Source organism: Tiliqua scincoides, chromosome 10 (genome assembly GCF_035046505.1).
Source record: "Tiliqua scincoides isolate rTilSci1 chromosome 10, rTilSci1.hap2, whole genome shotgun sequence".
Lineage (NCBI taxonomy): Eukaryota > Metazoa > Chordata > Lepidosauria > Squamata > Scincidae > Tiliqua > Tiliqua scincoides.
In genome coordinates, this window is record NC_089830.1 from 2,816,867 (window position 1) to 2,832,478 (window position 15,612).

The window sequence follows — 15,612 nt, forward strand, 5'->3', positions numbered from 1 at the left end:
TGCCCTCAAAACAGAGCCCCAGAATCTGGAATAGTTCTTCAGCAATTTTCAGCTGCTGTGCTCCAGATTCCCACGGCGCACCTGCAGACCTTTCATGGCACACACATTGCTGCTCTGGGGTGCAGAACTGCCTGTGCAAATGCAGGAGGTGGTTGTCCCAGCATGAGGGGGAACGGGGACGAGCACAAGGCAGAAGCATTTGTCTGCCCCGTTCTACAGTAACCACAAGTTATATGTCATCTGTTTTTCTTTTTCTTCACTCTTTGTTCCCACAGTACCTGTTTGAGAACGGTAGACTAGATAACATTTTTACCGAGCCCTATTCCAGGTTTATGATTGAGCTTACAAAACTGTTGAAAATCTGGGAGCCAACCATACTTCCAAACGGTAAGAATGCTCTCGGTTTTGTCCATAAGATGTTCCTTGAGTCTGTAATGGCTGTGATGAATAGTTATATGCCACTTTTCAATTTTTAAAAAAGTTCTCAAAGTGGTCCACAGAGAAAAGAAATTAGAGGGGACAGCACAGTCTCTGGAGGGGAGTGATGGCTTCTAGTGATAGAGGGTGGGGGGAGGCAATCCAAAATGAATAGAGGTCAGGGATTGAGGGCCCTTTCAGGACAGAACAGCCTCCCCAGAAGCATTGCTGCACTCACATCCTTGCTCTCTTTGAAATGCTGGCTTAAAACCACAAAGCTTAAAACTGAGCACGTTGCCTGAGGTGTGTGTGTGACTGTAGCATGACTTTTTCCCCCAAAGGAGTTTTTTTTGCGTATTTTTTATTTGCTGATGTGATGAACCACCTTGAAAGTCTCACAGTTGGACAGAGAGCAGGCAAAACTTTTAAGTAAAATCCGTGTGCCTTGCTGGGTTGGGCCAAGGTCCCTTTCCACCGGCGGAGGGGGCGACCCTGAATGAACGGCTTCTCCCACTCACTCTGCAGACCGTGCAAATTATAACTGTGAGGCATACAAGTCCCAATTTCTTGTGAGCTGCATGGGCTTCCCAGCTGTGTCCAGGTTCAAGATGTAATGGTGACCTTTACAGCCCTGTTCAGTTTGGTCCTTGGACACCTCCAAGGACCACCCTTTCACCACTTGGATCTGCCCGTGTATCAAAAGCTTTGGAGGAGGTTCTGCTCTGATTGGAGTCACTTACTGAGAATTGGTTGACATGCTCATGAGTGCAGGGTCTTCTCTGTGAAGGCTCCCAGGCCCTGGAATTGTCTTTTGTGAAGATTATTGGGAATGCCTCCTCCCTTTCAGTTCTTAAGGGGGTTTAAAAGGCCCCCCATTCCATCCGGCCTTTAAGGGGTATCTGCTTCTGTTCTCCCTGAAAATGCCTTATCTCTTGAGATAAGTTTTCTAGAATGAAGTTTTATTGCACTTTTGACTTATAGTTGCTTTGGGGCCTGCTACTGAAAATTTGGGCTTGTGTTTTGAAATTCTAAGAGCAGTGTGCACACGCCCGGTTGTGGTCCTTCCTGCTTCCCTTAAATTAGTCAGTCAGGGTGGGCAGGAAGCCAAGCTGAAGCTGCACTGAAGTTCAGGGCGGATGAGGCTAGCTGCAGCTACTGGTCCAGCTGGCTGAACGCTCCCCGCAGCTCTAAAGGTGTAGTCTGCCTCTTGAACGCTCGTGTCAAGGGGAGATTGGGGGGAGTAGGGTGTGCCTTTCTCTGTGGCTGGTGGGCTTCCAGTGGGCCACTGCTCGGAGGAGGCTGCTGGGCCCAGTCCAGCAGGGCTCTCCTCTTGCAAGTGTAAACGTGCTGTGTAGCAAGGTGAGCTGTTAAGGCCCAGAGCACTGTTTGTTCCGGGGCACTGGGCAAGGAAGGGTTGAGAGTGCAGGGAAGAGCTGCCCCTGTTGTCCTGCAGGCCCCCGATGGTCCACCCAGTGGGGCCAGCTGCGAAGGACTGAGTGGACTCCTATCTCCCTCCCTCCTGTCCAGGTTACATGTTCTCACGGATAGAAGAGGAACACCTGTGGGAGTGCAAGCAGCTGGGCGCCTACTCTCCCATCGTCCTCCTGAACACGCTGCTCTTCTTTAACACCAAATACTTCCAGCTGAAGAACGTCAACGAGCACATGAAGCTCTCCTTCGCCCACGTCATGCGCCGCACCCGGACTCTGAAGTACAACACCAAGCTGACCTACCTGCGCTTTTTCCCTCCTTTCCAAAAGCAGGAGGTGGAGCCAGGTGTGTGGGGCTGGGGCAGGGTGTCCTCCCCCTACCGCGAATGGAGCGGCTTGCAGGCTTGAGTGGGCTGCATGGCGTGCTGTGATTCTACAGAGGGGCCACTACCCATAGGACACGACCCTGGGCACAGAGTTCAGCTTCCTGAGAGTCTAGGCTTGCTTTTGTAAAAGCAAGTTTCTAGTTCTTGTGGGTACAAAACTGTCTTTGAAAATAAGTGGGTCATTTTTGACTGGATGAAGTCTCAACAGCCAGAGGAGGAGTGGCTGAATATGGTCCCCAGAGGCCTGGAAGTGTGGTTGCCCTTTTCTTCGTCTCTCCCCAAGACTTGCAAAAGTAGAATTAATTATGTAAAGAGAAGTCATGCAAATGTGCACAATGTGTGTTGATTGAACATCCTGGGGAAACGGAGCAAATATTGGATTCATTAAAAAAATAATAATTTTTAAAAGCAGCGCAGAGTACAAAGGTGCCAGTTTGCATCTTAGCCGGTGCTTCTCACACAGATCTGTAAGTGGGTGGCGGCCCTGCCTTGAGCAAGGAGTTGGGTGAGAGTCTTCCTAAATGTCTAGTCTTAGCACTTGCTAAGCATACCGCCAAAACCAGAGAGATAAGGACTGGAGGTCTTGCACACCCGTCAGGCTGCATGAAGTCCACCTGATGTAGGCAGGATTGCACTATGTGCGCTGTGTATCATTTGCACTGTGTGCGCTGTGTATTGTTCTTCCTGCAAAGAAGAGTCGCACAAGCTGTTGTTCCTGCTTTCGCCTGCTAGCCCACTGGGAAGATGAATGATGTTTCCTGTCCTCTCTCTCGTTCCCAGATAAATTGGTAGGCAAACGAAAACGCCATGAAGGTGACGACGTCCCGACGGCGGTGGAGATGGTCGAGAACACGGACAACCCCTTGAGGTGCCCAGTTCGGCTCTATGAATTCTACTTGTCGAAGTGGTGAGTGACACCCCCTTCCGTGGTTTTGTTCCCTTCCCCTCGTTGGATGGCGCAGAGGGAGTGCTGACCGTCTGCAGTGCACAAGGAGAGTCATTTCTGACCCATTTCCCAGCAAGCATTTCCCGTTGGCCTCATTGGTCAGTCCTCCTCTAGCCTGAGAACAAAACAGGAAACTGATGGCCATCCCAAGACCTACCGTTGCTAGCTTCCTTGTAGAGCACTAGCTGCCATCTCTGCCGCTCTTCCTCCCCCCTAGATTTGAAAAGGAAGGGGAGGTGGAGTGGAAGCTGAAATGTGGGGGAGAGGAGAGTGGTGGCGCATCCTCCATCCATCCGCTTCAATTTCCTCTTCCTTTTTGAATCCAGCCAGTGGGAGGCGGTGGGCCTCCCAACCAGTCTGTCCTCAGAGGCAGCCACTTCAGTGGGTGTCTTGGATGGGGTGGTCTTGAAGACCCTTCCCAAGCTCCTCTCCTTCTTGCATCACTTCCTGTTGCTTTGCCTTAGTTTTCGACCAGCCTCCTGACTCTGGGGCTTAGTTCTCCTATCGCAGTAGTCCGTTGTCTGAGTTATCAATTGAAATGCCTGCTTACCTCTTTGCCGCCTCCTCACCCGAGCACGTTTATTCCCCCAAACAGTTCTGAAAGCGTGAAGCAGAGGAGCGATGTCTTTTACCTCCAGCCGGAGCGCTCCTGCGTCCCCAACAGCCCCATGTGGTATTCCACGATGCCAATAGATCCTGGGACTTTGGACATCATGTTAACACGAATCCTGATGGTGAGGGAGGTGCACGAAGAACTGGCCAAAGTGAAAGGGGAGGACTCGGACCCGGAGCTTTCGGACTAAATTTGGGAGCAGGGGCATTTTCTCTCTCCCCCCCCCCGGCCTCCTCCTCTTTCTCTCCCCCCCTTTTTTGGTTGTTTGTTTTTGTCCTTCCCTTTCCAATACACTTCAGAAGAAGCACCAAACTGTGAACACCTCCAGCCTTTGGAAGTCATTCTCTGTCCCGCCGCATCAACTCTCAGGAGACGCCACAGTGGATTGCAAGCTGGACTCCAAGGATGGAAAAGTGCAGGAGGCGTAAAAAAACCGGGGGCTCGACGGCGGTGACCGATCCTGAAACACTCTCTGAAGATGAACTTGAGGCCTGGTTTTTTCCCCTCCCCCCCTCCCAGTGGTGCTTTGATGTGGGATAAAAAAACTAATTATGGATTTCTTTTTCTTAAGAAGAGAACCTGTTGTGTATATCCTCCCCTCGTAACCATGGAAGCAAAGACCAGCTAGGGTAAACCCCCAGGGTGCTTTTGTGGTGTAGCTGCTGCCCACAGATACTTGGGGTTTCCTAACACAATCTGTAAGACGTGAATCAGAGTGTAGGAGGATGGGAATCCATCGGGAACACCGTTTGTACCTGGAACACCCTCTGCCCCTTACCTTTCCTGCCCCCTTTATAATTTTATTGTACTTTTTTATTTTTTTTAACTCCGATTAAATGTTCCGTAAGGCTGGTTTGACCAGAAGTTGGGCTGAAGGTGTGCAAGGCTTGGGTGCCAGAGGCCAGAGCTCCAGTGGGAGGCCCTTGCTGTAGACACTCTGGCACCTTGCCGGGCAGCTGCTGCAAGCCTCCCCTCCAAGCAGGTTACTTTCTGATGAAGTGGATAATTCCAGTACATTCACACATGCACACACACACATGCAGGCACTCCAGTCTGGTTCAGAACTCCCCCCTCCTCCGCAGCCCATTGCAACTGCCGTCAATGGCAGAGATACACAGAAACTTTTCTAGGGGAGCTCTGCTCCCCCCATTTTTTTTTGTTAAATCAAGCCCAGCAGCAGCTTCTGCATCTACTCTGTGGTTTTAGAGGAAAGGGTGCTTCTGGTTTTCCAAACATGACAGTTCAGATTGTTTCTTTCCCGATACCACCCACAAAACTCCCTTTAAGGTGCAAGAGCACCCTGATCTGTGGGGCAGGATGATGTGCTTTGACAAGAAAGGCTGAAGGACACATAGGGAAGGGGCCCGTGTTTCAAAGAGAATGTTCAGTGGCCTGAACCAAGGAACATCTGCCCCTCCCCGCAAACCCCCATCCCCCCCAGTAGACAAACCCATGTCATTGTGCTCTCAAGTGCAAGACTGTTTCTTACTCTTGCTGGATCCCATGAGAAACTAAAACTTTAAATAAAAAAATAGAATTACACCTTTTTATGGGTGGTTTTGTTTCAGCCACCAACTTTCTAAAGCAAAGTTCTGGCTAGTGAGTGCTTTTTTTAAAAAAAAAAATATTATTCAAATCTCTGCAGCACTGGGGCAAAAAACTTCTGTGTGTGTGCGTGTGCGTGCATGTGTTTTAGAGTCTTTTTAACAGTAACGCAGGTAACAACAATAAAAACCATTTCTCGCCATTGTGTACTTTGGTAGTCCTGGTTCCCCTCTGCTTGTGATGAAATCCACCTTGTATTTGGGAAATACAGAAGACTGTGTGAAATATCTTTTTTTTTTAAAAGCACCCCCCCCCCCGATTTCTGTGGGTAGGTGGAGGGGAGAAGGAATTTGAACCAGGCCATGCCCTTTCCATTAAATTCCCTGCAGTTTGAAGTACATGATTTTCAAAGTGTTTTAAAACACTAATTCCCTCCGCCTTCTCCGCCCCCACCTCTTGTAGCAGTATAATAAATTAGTAGTTGAATAGCGGACGCACCGTTCCAGGTTCAGACAGCAAATATGTTTTTCTGGAACTTTCCCTTCACATTTTTTTAATGAGCTGGTTTTTTTCCCCCCTGTTTTGATGAGAACAGATACAATCCATTTACTGTATGGCTGTAAAAAAATTAAGAAAAAAAAAAAGAAATTCTTAAAAGTGGTGTCTTGGTTGCATGTAACTGCCCAGAGTCCTCCTACTAATCTGTAATCGAGAGGCCCACAGTAGGTGACCTCTCCTCGAAAAGTGCAGCTATTTATGTCTGTCAGACTTTTTATTTTTTGTTTTCCTTAGAACTTGTGTGAATTTTTTTTTTTCCTTCAGGGAATAATAGGCAAGGGAAATATCCAAAAACCATCTTGTTGAATTCTTAAAACAAAAAAAAAATGAAAATCTTTTCCCAGTTTTTTTCCCTTGATAGCAGTTAACAGAGATTCCCGTAGAATAAAATCAGTATATTTGTATATGATGGATGAGTTCAGTTTTTTTTCTGCCTCCAGAGGAGTTCTTGTTTTCACGGTGCACCTGGGATCCAGCTTGTGTTGGCAGCAAAACAGATTTAAGATGCAGCAGGATGAGAGATCTGTATTGGTGATAACTGAGATGGTGGAAAACTTTAGTAAAATGATAGCAAAGCACAACACTGGACACAGCAAAGTAAAGGGCCAGATCCCTGTCCTTGAGCTCTTAGAATCTAGAGCTGAGATTCTCTAGAGCTAAAATCACAGGGTGATTTTTCAACCAGTGCACTGTGGCACATTGGTGTGCCATGGAAGTCCATGGTGTGCCATGGGAGTTTGGAGCACAGTGCTTGAAAATCACTGAAAAACTCTTCTGGGTTCTGTGGCTCTGCTTCTAGGGCAGCCAGCTGTAGTAATGAATTGTCTGCCCTTCTTCCTCCATTGGTAGAGAAAGAGGGATAATTTGTTGCTATAGACCAGAGGTTCTCACACATTTAGCACCAGGACCCACTTTTTAGAATGAGAATCTGTCAGGACCCACCGGACGTGATGTCATGAGCAGAAGTGACATCAACAAGCAGGAAAAATCCTAGGCTGCAATCTTACAGACACACACTCAGGAGTAATTTCCATTTACTATTTGTCAAAAAATATATATATAGTAGCTTTTTAAAAGTACAGGTCTATAACATTTCCCCAAATGCAGTCACATTCCATGGGAGCATGAAGTCTAATTTATTAAAAATAAACGGGACCCACCTAGTCGGTCCCAGCCCACAGTTTGAGAAACACTGCTATAGACAGTTGCCCTAGAAACAGCCACAGAAGCTGGAAGAGTTGGAAGCTGGAAGTGACCTCACAAGAGGTCAGTGTGCTGCAAAGAAATGATGTTGAAAATTGTCTAGATACTGACAAAAGGCAAATAACAGTGGGAAGGAAGGCTGACTATGGCTTCAGCGATGAGGGGGCCATGCACCAGGGTGATGCGCTCCAGCCTTGTCCACGGTTTTCTATCTGGATGGACTGAGATCCACTTGGACCATTGACCTTTGGTCCATCAGACCCACTGGTCCCAGTTGGAGCCACACTTGGCGCATTTGGCTCGCCTGCCATCCCACCACTGAGAAACGTCTCTGAGATCCTGCTGGCCTCGGCTGCGGCCCTGGGACCCCACAGCTCCAAAGATGGCCCTGCTTGTGCACTCCTGTCCTGAGCACACACCCCCTGCACTGACCACCTGGCTTTGCTGCAAAGCACTTTGCTGGCCTTCCAGAAGGGGAAAGGCGGCATCCAGAGCTCTGCACCAACACACGAGCAGGACCCTTGCAGTGGAGGAAGGAATCTGGGTCCGTTCACCAGGGATCACCTGGGGGGCTGCCCAGAGGAGGCGAAGACGTCAAGCTGCTCCACCTTGACCCCGTGTCCAGGCATGAGATGCGCGCTGACCTTGGGTGAAGCCTGAGAGGCATGTGTCCCAGGTGCCACTCTGTGGGGGGCACACGACTGCCCCCAGGCTCTGCCCAGTCACCTCTGTATTTCCATCTTGTATTTGCCTTCTGTGAATGTAATTTCCAGTGACATCTGTACTTTGTATCAAAACATCTGCATCTTATTGCACCTGCATTCTACACTCACCTATGTAAACCTGGACTCAAGATTCAAGACACTGGCATTTTAGCTGGCTCTGCTAACCCTTGGAAGCAACCCTGTTCACCTACATCTTGATGAGAAAGAATCTGCTTACAGAAACATCCATCACCCGGATCACCACCGACTCCCAGTTCTGCACTAACAGCAACTCCAAAAATCCTACAATAGGAAAGGAGTTTGACTTTCCTAGATAGTTGTCACTCTACTACCATGTACAACACCCATGTTGTTGTGTCTGGACAGGGTTTCCAACAGCTGCTCAAAGGACCTCTTGATTCCACGAAGGCAATTTTCTCAGAAATACAGGTAGGTATATATTGAGCTTGAAACTTCTTTTCTCCCCTTCCCACCCCGTCCCGTCTCTAGTTGCTAGATGCTAGGGTGCTAGAAGCTAGAGCGGGGACTCCGGGAAACTTCCTGGGCTTTGACTGTCCAAGAGGGAGATAAAGTGGGGCACAAATTTGTAAATAAAAATGAATGAATTTCCTTTTCTCGGATGCACCAAATTCACTACTAATTACGTGCAACCACCTAAGATAGGAACATACTGCATTATTTTAGGGCAAAGAAAGGGTCTTTATTATGTGTTTGCAAGCAATTTCCATCTTTGGTCCTTCTTAATAAAGCTCAAATCTTTAATCACACTTTGCTTTGAGGGAAAGGGGATTCTCTCCATTATGCTGATTTGTTTATCCAAGGATCCCGTGTTCCAACAGAGCTGTGCGAGTGCCTCTCAAAACAGCTCTTTTGATAACGGGGGGGAAGGCATGCCTTTGTATCTTTCAGCGAATGATGGCCCCCAAAGCTGCTGCTCCTGCTGCCATTGCAAACTTGGTTGCGGCCGACAAACCTGCAGCACCTGAAAGACAAGATTGAAGAACACAGTTAGGGTGATGGAGGGGGGGGGGGTCTGTTTCCCAGACCAGTCCCTCCCCAAGAGCAGCAGGCATACCCAGCGACTGCAGTACAGCAACGATGCTCCCAGCAGCCACCCCTCCACCATTGGCAATAGCAGAGGCAGACATCATTTTTGCGGCCACGGATCCAGCCGCAATTCCACCTGCGGTGAACCCCAGGGCTGCAACGACGGCTGGGATGCCAACGCAAGCGACCCCTGAAACGACAAGTCAGCAGCACGATGGCAACCTTGGCAAAACACAAAGTTTGCAGAAGTTCCACACCACCATTTATCTCCAAATCATCTTCTGAGATGCTCTGAGGGTGTGCTGGAACGGTGGCAACAGTTCCTGACAAAAGCTGTGCCGGAAAGAGTACAGACAGCAAGCACTCTGTCACGTTCAAGTAGGATTCACAGCTCTAGGAGTAGTAGTAGAAGTAGACTCTATGGGTATGCTGAAGAAACTCAAGCACCGGGGCAGGAACCGTAACTGTCTGTTAGAGTCTACGTGGTGCGTTCAGGTCTGTGAGCAAAGGGACTGGATGGCGGCAAATGGCAAGAGGTGGAGCTCACCATACTTATCTTGTGCATCCTCAGAAACATACAACTCAAGTCTGTGACATCACTAGGAGGTGTGGGGCCTCAGTTTCCACTCTTTGTGCTGGGGTATCTTTCCTGCTCAGAGATGAAACATGCTCAGATGCTGAAACAGAGACGCCTGCGTTGGCTCGGTCATGTCATGAGAATGGATGATGGCCGGATCCCAAAGGATCTCCTCTATGGAGAACTCGTGCAAGGAAAGCGCCCTACAGGTAGACTACAGCTGCGATACAAGGACATCTGCAAGAGGGATCTGAAGGCCTTAGGAGTGGACCTCAACAAGTGGGAAACCCTGGCCTCTGAGCGGCCCACTTGGAGGCAGGCTGTGCAGCATGGCCTTTCCCAGTTTGAAGAGACACTTGGCCAACAGTCTGAGGCAAAGAGGCAAAGAAGGAAGGCCCATAGCCAGGGAGACAGATCAGGGACAGACTGCACTTGCTCCCGGTGTGGAAGGGATTGTCATTCCCAAATTGGCCTTTTCAGCCACACTAGACGCTGTTCCAGAACCACCATTCAGAGCGCGATACCAGAGTCTTTCGAGACTGAAGGTTGCCTACTACTAGAAGAGGGAATTTCAACAGGTGCAGCTTGTCTTCTATGAGATGAGAAGCTGCACTTGCTGAAATTCCCTCTTCTATACAATGGACTAAGACTATACAATGGAAGACTAGCGGTGAGCTAACAGTGTCCCTGTCTTCGGAAAAGGGAAGAAGAGGATCCAGGAAACTGCAAATGGGTCACTCTGACTTCAATATCTGGGAAGATACTAGATCATAAAAAAGTCAGCCTGTAAGCACCTTAAGAACAACACAGGGCTTAGCAGAAGCCAACATGGATTTGTCAAGGATAAATCCTGCCGGACTAATCTCATCTCTCTCTCTGCCTCTCTCTTTTTTGATCAAGTTACTAGTTTAGTGGATTGTGGGAATGCTGTAGATATAATTTATCTTGATTTCAGCAAAGCGTGTAACAGCCTTCCTCTTCTTGATGCTTTGGTTAGTAGGCTGGTAAAATGTGGGCTGGTTGATGATGTGGTCTGGTGTATTCCCAACAGGACATCCAATAGCCCTACAAATAAATGTTCCTGCCCCAAACTCTCGTGGCACACCGACATGCCAGGGCACAGTAGTTGAAAATCACTGATGTAAAGGCTTGAATCCCAAAGGATCTCCTCTATGGAGAACTCGTGCAGGGAAAGCGCCCTACAGGTAGATCACAGCTGCGATACAAGGACATCTGCAAGAGGGATCTGAAGGCCTTAGGAGTGGACCTCAACAAGTGGGAAACCCTGGCCTCTGAGCGGCCCGCTTGGAGGCAGGCTGTGCAGCATGGCCTTTCCCAGTTTGAAGAGACACTTGGGCAACAGTCTGAGGCAAAGAGGCAAAGAAGGAAGGCCCATAGCCAGGGAGACAGACCAGGGACACACTACACTTGCTCCCAGTGTGGAAGAGATTGTCACTCCCGAATTGGCCTTTTCAGCCACACTAGATGCTGTGCCAGAACCACCTTTCAGAGCGCGATACCATAGTCTTTCGAGACTGAAGGCTGCCAACAACAATATTTCCTGCTCCTATCCAGTAACTGAAAGGAACAAAAAACCCTTTAGCAGCTTACCTGCACCAACTACCGTCCCTACTAGAGCTCGAGCTGCAGAATCTAAGGGAAAAGAGACAGGTATTGGTAAGACTTCCATAAGCTCAGCACACATGACAGAGCAAAAGGCTTGGCAGGGAGCTGGCCTCATCTTGCAGGAGAGTGGGAAGCCACTTTCTGGAACTGAGGCAGGGCTCTCACTCCCCCCCCCCCCGAAAAAGAAAGTGCACTTCCCTCTCACAACCTGGAAAGGTATGCTTTTAGATGTGTGCACAGAAAGGCATCTCTCTGTGCTTTTTACAGGAGCCGCCTATCAGAATTTAGCACCCTCACTCAAAGAAGGGGAAGCATTTCACACCTCATTTAGCAGACAGCAAAACCCCCTTTCAGACACTGCTATCAGGGAAGGGGCAAATGGGAGCCCCTGGCTAGCGACCCCCACGCCAACGCATTTAATGGCCACCCCCACTTCCAGCAGCAGAGGGTCAACAGTAAACACGGGGCCCTGAAGCACAGGGTGGGGGCAATCATCATGCTGCTGTTCCCCCCCCTCCATGACCGGCCCATTCGTGAGACCACCCGATGCAGGCTGCCTCAGTGGCAGATTGCGGAGAGTCCAAGGAGGTGGCAGATTTCAGGTCTGAGGCTGCCACTGCCACCTTCCTCCTACCTGCTGCCAAAGCAAGCCGCAACAGTCTGCTTCCTGCTCAGGTTCCTCTCCTTGACATGCTCATGGAGTGCTGCCACAAAACCCGGAAGTGACCCCCAGGGACTGGAAAGTTTGCAGGACGGGGAGAATAGGCAACCCCATTGCTTTCAGTGATTAGAAGACCTACCAGCGGCTGCTTTGGTTCCAAATCCTCACCACAGAATTCTGTATCTTGAGGACTGGAATCTCACACCAAGACACTCTCACGGATGTGGTGGTTTACAGAAACCATGTATTCCTCTGCTCTCTGGGCTACAAATGCATTTCCAGTTCTCAGCTTCAGCTCTTTGGGAGGCAGGACCCGATTCCAGAACCATCTTTACCCAAGGCTGTGTCCTATTTACAGATCCCCAAGTGGCAAAACAAAGGTCTGACATGACTGCTTGTCTAGAACTGGCCCAGGCCTGTTTTAGGCCAGTCATCACATTCTGGCAACAGCCTGGGGCAAAGGGACGGTCAGCACCTTGGCCAAGTTTACCCAACTGGATGTTGAAACCGGATCCCTGCAAGCAGCCTGCGACTACCACATAAGACCATTAGAAGAACCCCATTGGATCAGGCCAAAGGCTAATCTAGTCCTGCTTCCCGTACCTCCCAGCAGCCCACAAGATGCCTCGGAGCACTCAAGACTACAAGATCCCTGCATTTTGTTGCTGTACCCTTACATCTGGCATTGAGAGAGGGGCCACCGCTCAAACCCAGAGGTTTTATACAGTCATCACAGTAACCTGTGATGGACTTTTCCTCCAGAAATTTGCCCAATTCCCTTTTAAAGGCATCTAGGCAAGATGTCATCACCGCATCCTGTGGCAAGAAGTTCGGCAGATTAATTATCTGCTGGGTAAAGAAAACACAGAAGACAATGCTTCTGTATTTCATGCCCCATCCCCTCTTCTGCCATAGGTCTACCGATGAAAATGGAAATCCACCCAAACTGTGAACGTGAACCTTCAACAAATGGGTCACAAAGACACAATGGGGGAAGACGCCAAACCAAACCAGGGAAGACAGGAGAGGGCAGGAGCGACCATGCTGTGCGCATAGCTGAAGTCGCACTTACCCATCGTGCTTCTTAGGATGCCTTGTTCACTCGGTGCCTAGAATGGTGTGTGCACAAGGACCCTAGAGTGCACAAGAAGCAAGAGTGCGTCAGCCCTGGCCTTGAACTCCCAGACTGCATGGCAGTCATCCACATGTGGGCCCCTGTCCAGGCCAGCTCAGGCGCCATCACACGCTCCAATCACGCAACCTGCCAAAGACCTCCCGTGACCTTCGCTCTTCCTGCTGCTGATCCACCATCCAAAGGTCTCGTGCTCTTTCAGGCTGCCTGTCCTGTCTCCCATGCCTGGAACTCCCTCCTAAGCACCCAAGAAGAGCCCTGCTGGATCAGACCCAAGGCCCATCTAGTCCGGTTCCCTGTAGCTCACAGCGGCCCACCAGATGCCTCCCAGAGCACACAAGACCACAGAGATGGGCATCCTGGTGCCCTCCCCTGCATCTGGCATTCTCTCCCACTTCAAAAACCAGGAGGTGATACAGACCCTTCAGGGCTTGCAACCCTTGATGGACTTTTGCTCCATCAATAAGAACGTAAGAACAGCCCCACTGGCTCAGGCCATAGGCCCATCTAGTCCAGCTTCCTGTATCTCACAGCGGCCCACCAAATGCCCCAGGGAGCACACCAGATAACAAGAGACCTCATCCTGGTGCCCTCCCCTGCATCTGGCATTCTGACATAACCCATTTCTAAAATCAGGAGGTTGCGCATACACATCACGGCTTGTACCCCGTAATGGATTTTTCCTCCAGAAACTTGTCCAATCCCCTTTTAAAGGCGTCCAGGCCAGACGCGTCACCACATCCTGTGGCAAGGAGTTCCACAGGCTAATGACATGCACGTGCCCATCATGGCGTGTCACCTGTGATGGACTTTTCCTCCAGAAATCGTTCCTGTCCCCTCCGAAAGGCATCTAGGCCCGATGCCCGGCCCCCCGACCCTGAGCAGCCTCCTGCCCCCACCCGCGTTCCCGATCCACGGAAGGCCCAGCTGCTGCTCGCCCTGCCCTTCCTTCCCTCGTCCTCTCCGGGCTGCAAGCCCCTCGGGGCAGAGACCCCGCTAGGCAAGGCGGGGTCTCGGAAACACCTGCCTGCCTGGCTGCAGCCCTTTCCTCGGAAGAAGCCCCGCTGAGCACAGCCGGCCTGCTCCGGGGTAGACGCGCCCGGGCTGCTGCAGGCAGGAGGCTGGCGCAGGAGCTCCGTCCAGCGAACGCAGCGCCGGGCACTCTGCACATGCTCGGGAGCCAGCGGGCCGTGCAGGGCCACCGCGGCCAGGCCGCTCCAGTGCAACCCTGCCTCACCTCCTCCGGAGATGCTCGGCCCGCAGCAGCCCAGCGAGCCAGCCGGAGTCTCTGCCCATCAGCCGCGCAGCGCAGGCGGCCCTGGCTCGGCTCCAGCCCCGGGGAAGCCAGGAAACGAAACCGATGCTCTGCCGCTCCGCCCCTGCTGCAGATCCAGGAGGAGGGGCTGCCCTGGACCAGCTCCGCCCACCCGGGATCGTGGGGGGGGGGCGATGACGCCCAGCTGCTCCCCTTGACCACGTGGCCGTGGGGTCCCCCCATCCAGAGGCCAGATGCGCGCTGACCTGCCCCCCCCCGGCTGGCCGCCTCCAGCAGTTCTCACCGCCACCCCACTTTCCCCCCATCCCCACTGCCCCAGCAGTGCCCACTCTCCTGGACCCAGCCGTGGGTCTGGCACCCGTGGTTGGCCAGGCCAGGTTCCTGGGTGCCAGCCCCAGAGGTCTTTCTTTCTTTCTGAAACCTTTATTGGCATATCAAACACGATTTGCAATCAAAATTTACAAATCGACACAACAATTTGCATAACAAACGCAACAATTTTAGAGCAAAATACCAAGGTTATTTAAATTCTGACAACCTTACTTTAAGGATCTCGGATAGATAACCAGCAACAGCTGCAGTCAGAGAAACACAACCATCACTCATGAACTTGGAGAGAGTAATATCAGAGGGGAAGAGATCAGAAGGAATCCAAGAAGTAAGGTAATGATTACGAATATCGAGGTGAACTGGACAAAGAAAGAGAATGTGAAACAAAAAATCAGGAGGCTCCTAACAGAAGGGCCTTTTCTCCGGTGGAATATTAAGAAAGCGGCCAGAATGAACTGCCGAGGGGAAGATGTTGAAGCGAGCTAACATAAAGGCTCGTCTATGTAACGGGTTGGTTAATGTATGAAAATAGTTAGGTGCATGATCAAAAGATGGGGCTAAACCAAGAGAAAGAGGGGAACAAGTAGGATTGAGGTTATTACTTAAATAGTTAAATTCGGATGATAAGAGCTTGTCTTTTATCAATGAATACGCTCTTGGAAGACTCATATCTGCCAGGGATTCTAATGAAAGATCGAGAGAAACAAGTTTATTGTCTATCAAACGAAACCAAGAAGAGAAATAAGAGTCTCATAACAAATCGTGTAAAAGGGAACCAGAATGAGAATTTAAAAACAGTTTAAGCCAATATTTAAAAGTAAGTAACCAGGCTGTAGTTGTTGGAAAATGAATACCTAATTCTAGGATAATTGTGGAAACACGAATTAAGTTTGGGATCCCTAAAATTCTGCGAAAAAAAGATGCTGCTATCTGATCAATATCCTTGTTGATTGCTTTGATCCGTATTGGGGCACCCGTAAAATGTGGTGTTTTAGTGCTGTTTAAGCAGAAGCACACAGAAAGCCTTGGTGATATGGCAACGGGCAAACCCTCCCTTGTTACGGCATGCCGACAGGGATGCTAGTTCCCAGGCCGAAGTGTGACAGTAGCTGATACAGCACTCTGTGAAGAAGCACCCAT

At 50.2% G+C, this 15,612-nt stretch overlaps 2 protein-coding genes across 2 annotated transcripts in view; one reads left to right on the top strand and one right to left on the bottom strand.

Moving 5' to 3' along the window:
- The window catches only part of LOC136661223 (zinc finger MYM-type protein 4-like), a 56,573-nt gene extending 50,274 nt beyond the window's left edge, over nt 1–6,299 (top strand). Inside the window, exons 26-29 of the mRNA XM_066638294.1 lie at nt 276–387; nt 1,945–2,193; nt 3,014–3,140; nt 3,775–6,299. Of these exons, the coding sequence (XP_066494391.1) occupies nt 276–387; nt 1,945–2,193; nt 3,014–3,140; nt 3,775–3,982 (696 nt within the window). The 3' untranslated portion in view covers nt 3,983–6,299. The remainder of the gene's footprint in view (nt 1–275; nt 388–1,944; nt 2,194–3,013; nt 3,141–3,774) is intronic.
- Nucleotides 6,300–8,498: 2,199 nt separating this feature from the next.
- LOC136661685 (interferon alpha-inducible protein 27-like protein 2A) lies at nt 8,499–14,219 on the bottom strand. The gene is made up of 5 exons (XM_066639058.1): nt 14,104–14,219; nt 12,807–12,868; nt 11,059–11,100; nt 8,899–9,060; nt 8,499–8,805 (listed from the first exon to the last, which is right to left on the bottom strand). The coding sequence occupies exons 2-5, from the start codon at nt 12,808–12,810 to the stop codon at nt 8,729–8,731; spliced, it is 285 nt and encodes a 94-aa protein (XP_066495155.1). The 5' UTR covers nt 12,811–12,868; nt 14,104–14,219; the 3' UTR covers nt 8,499–8,728.
- Between the last annotated feature and the right edge of the window lie 1,393 nt (nt 14,220–15,612).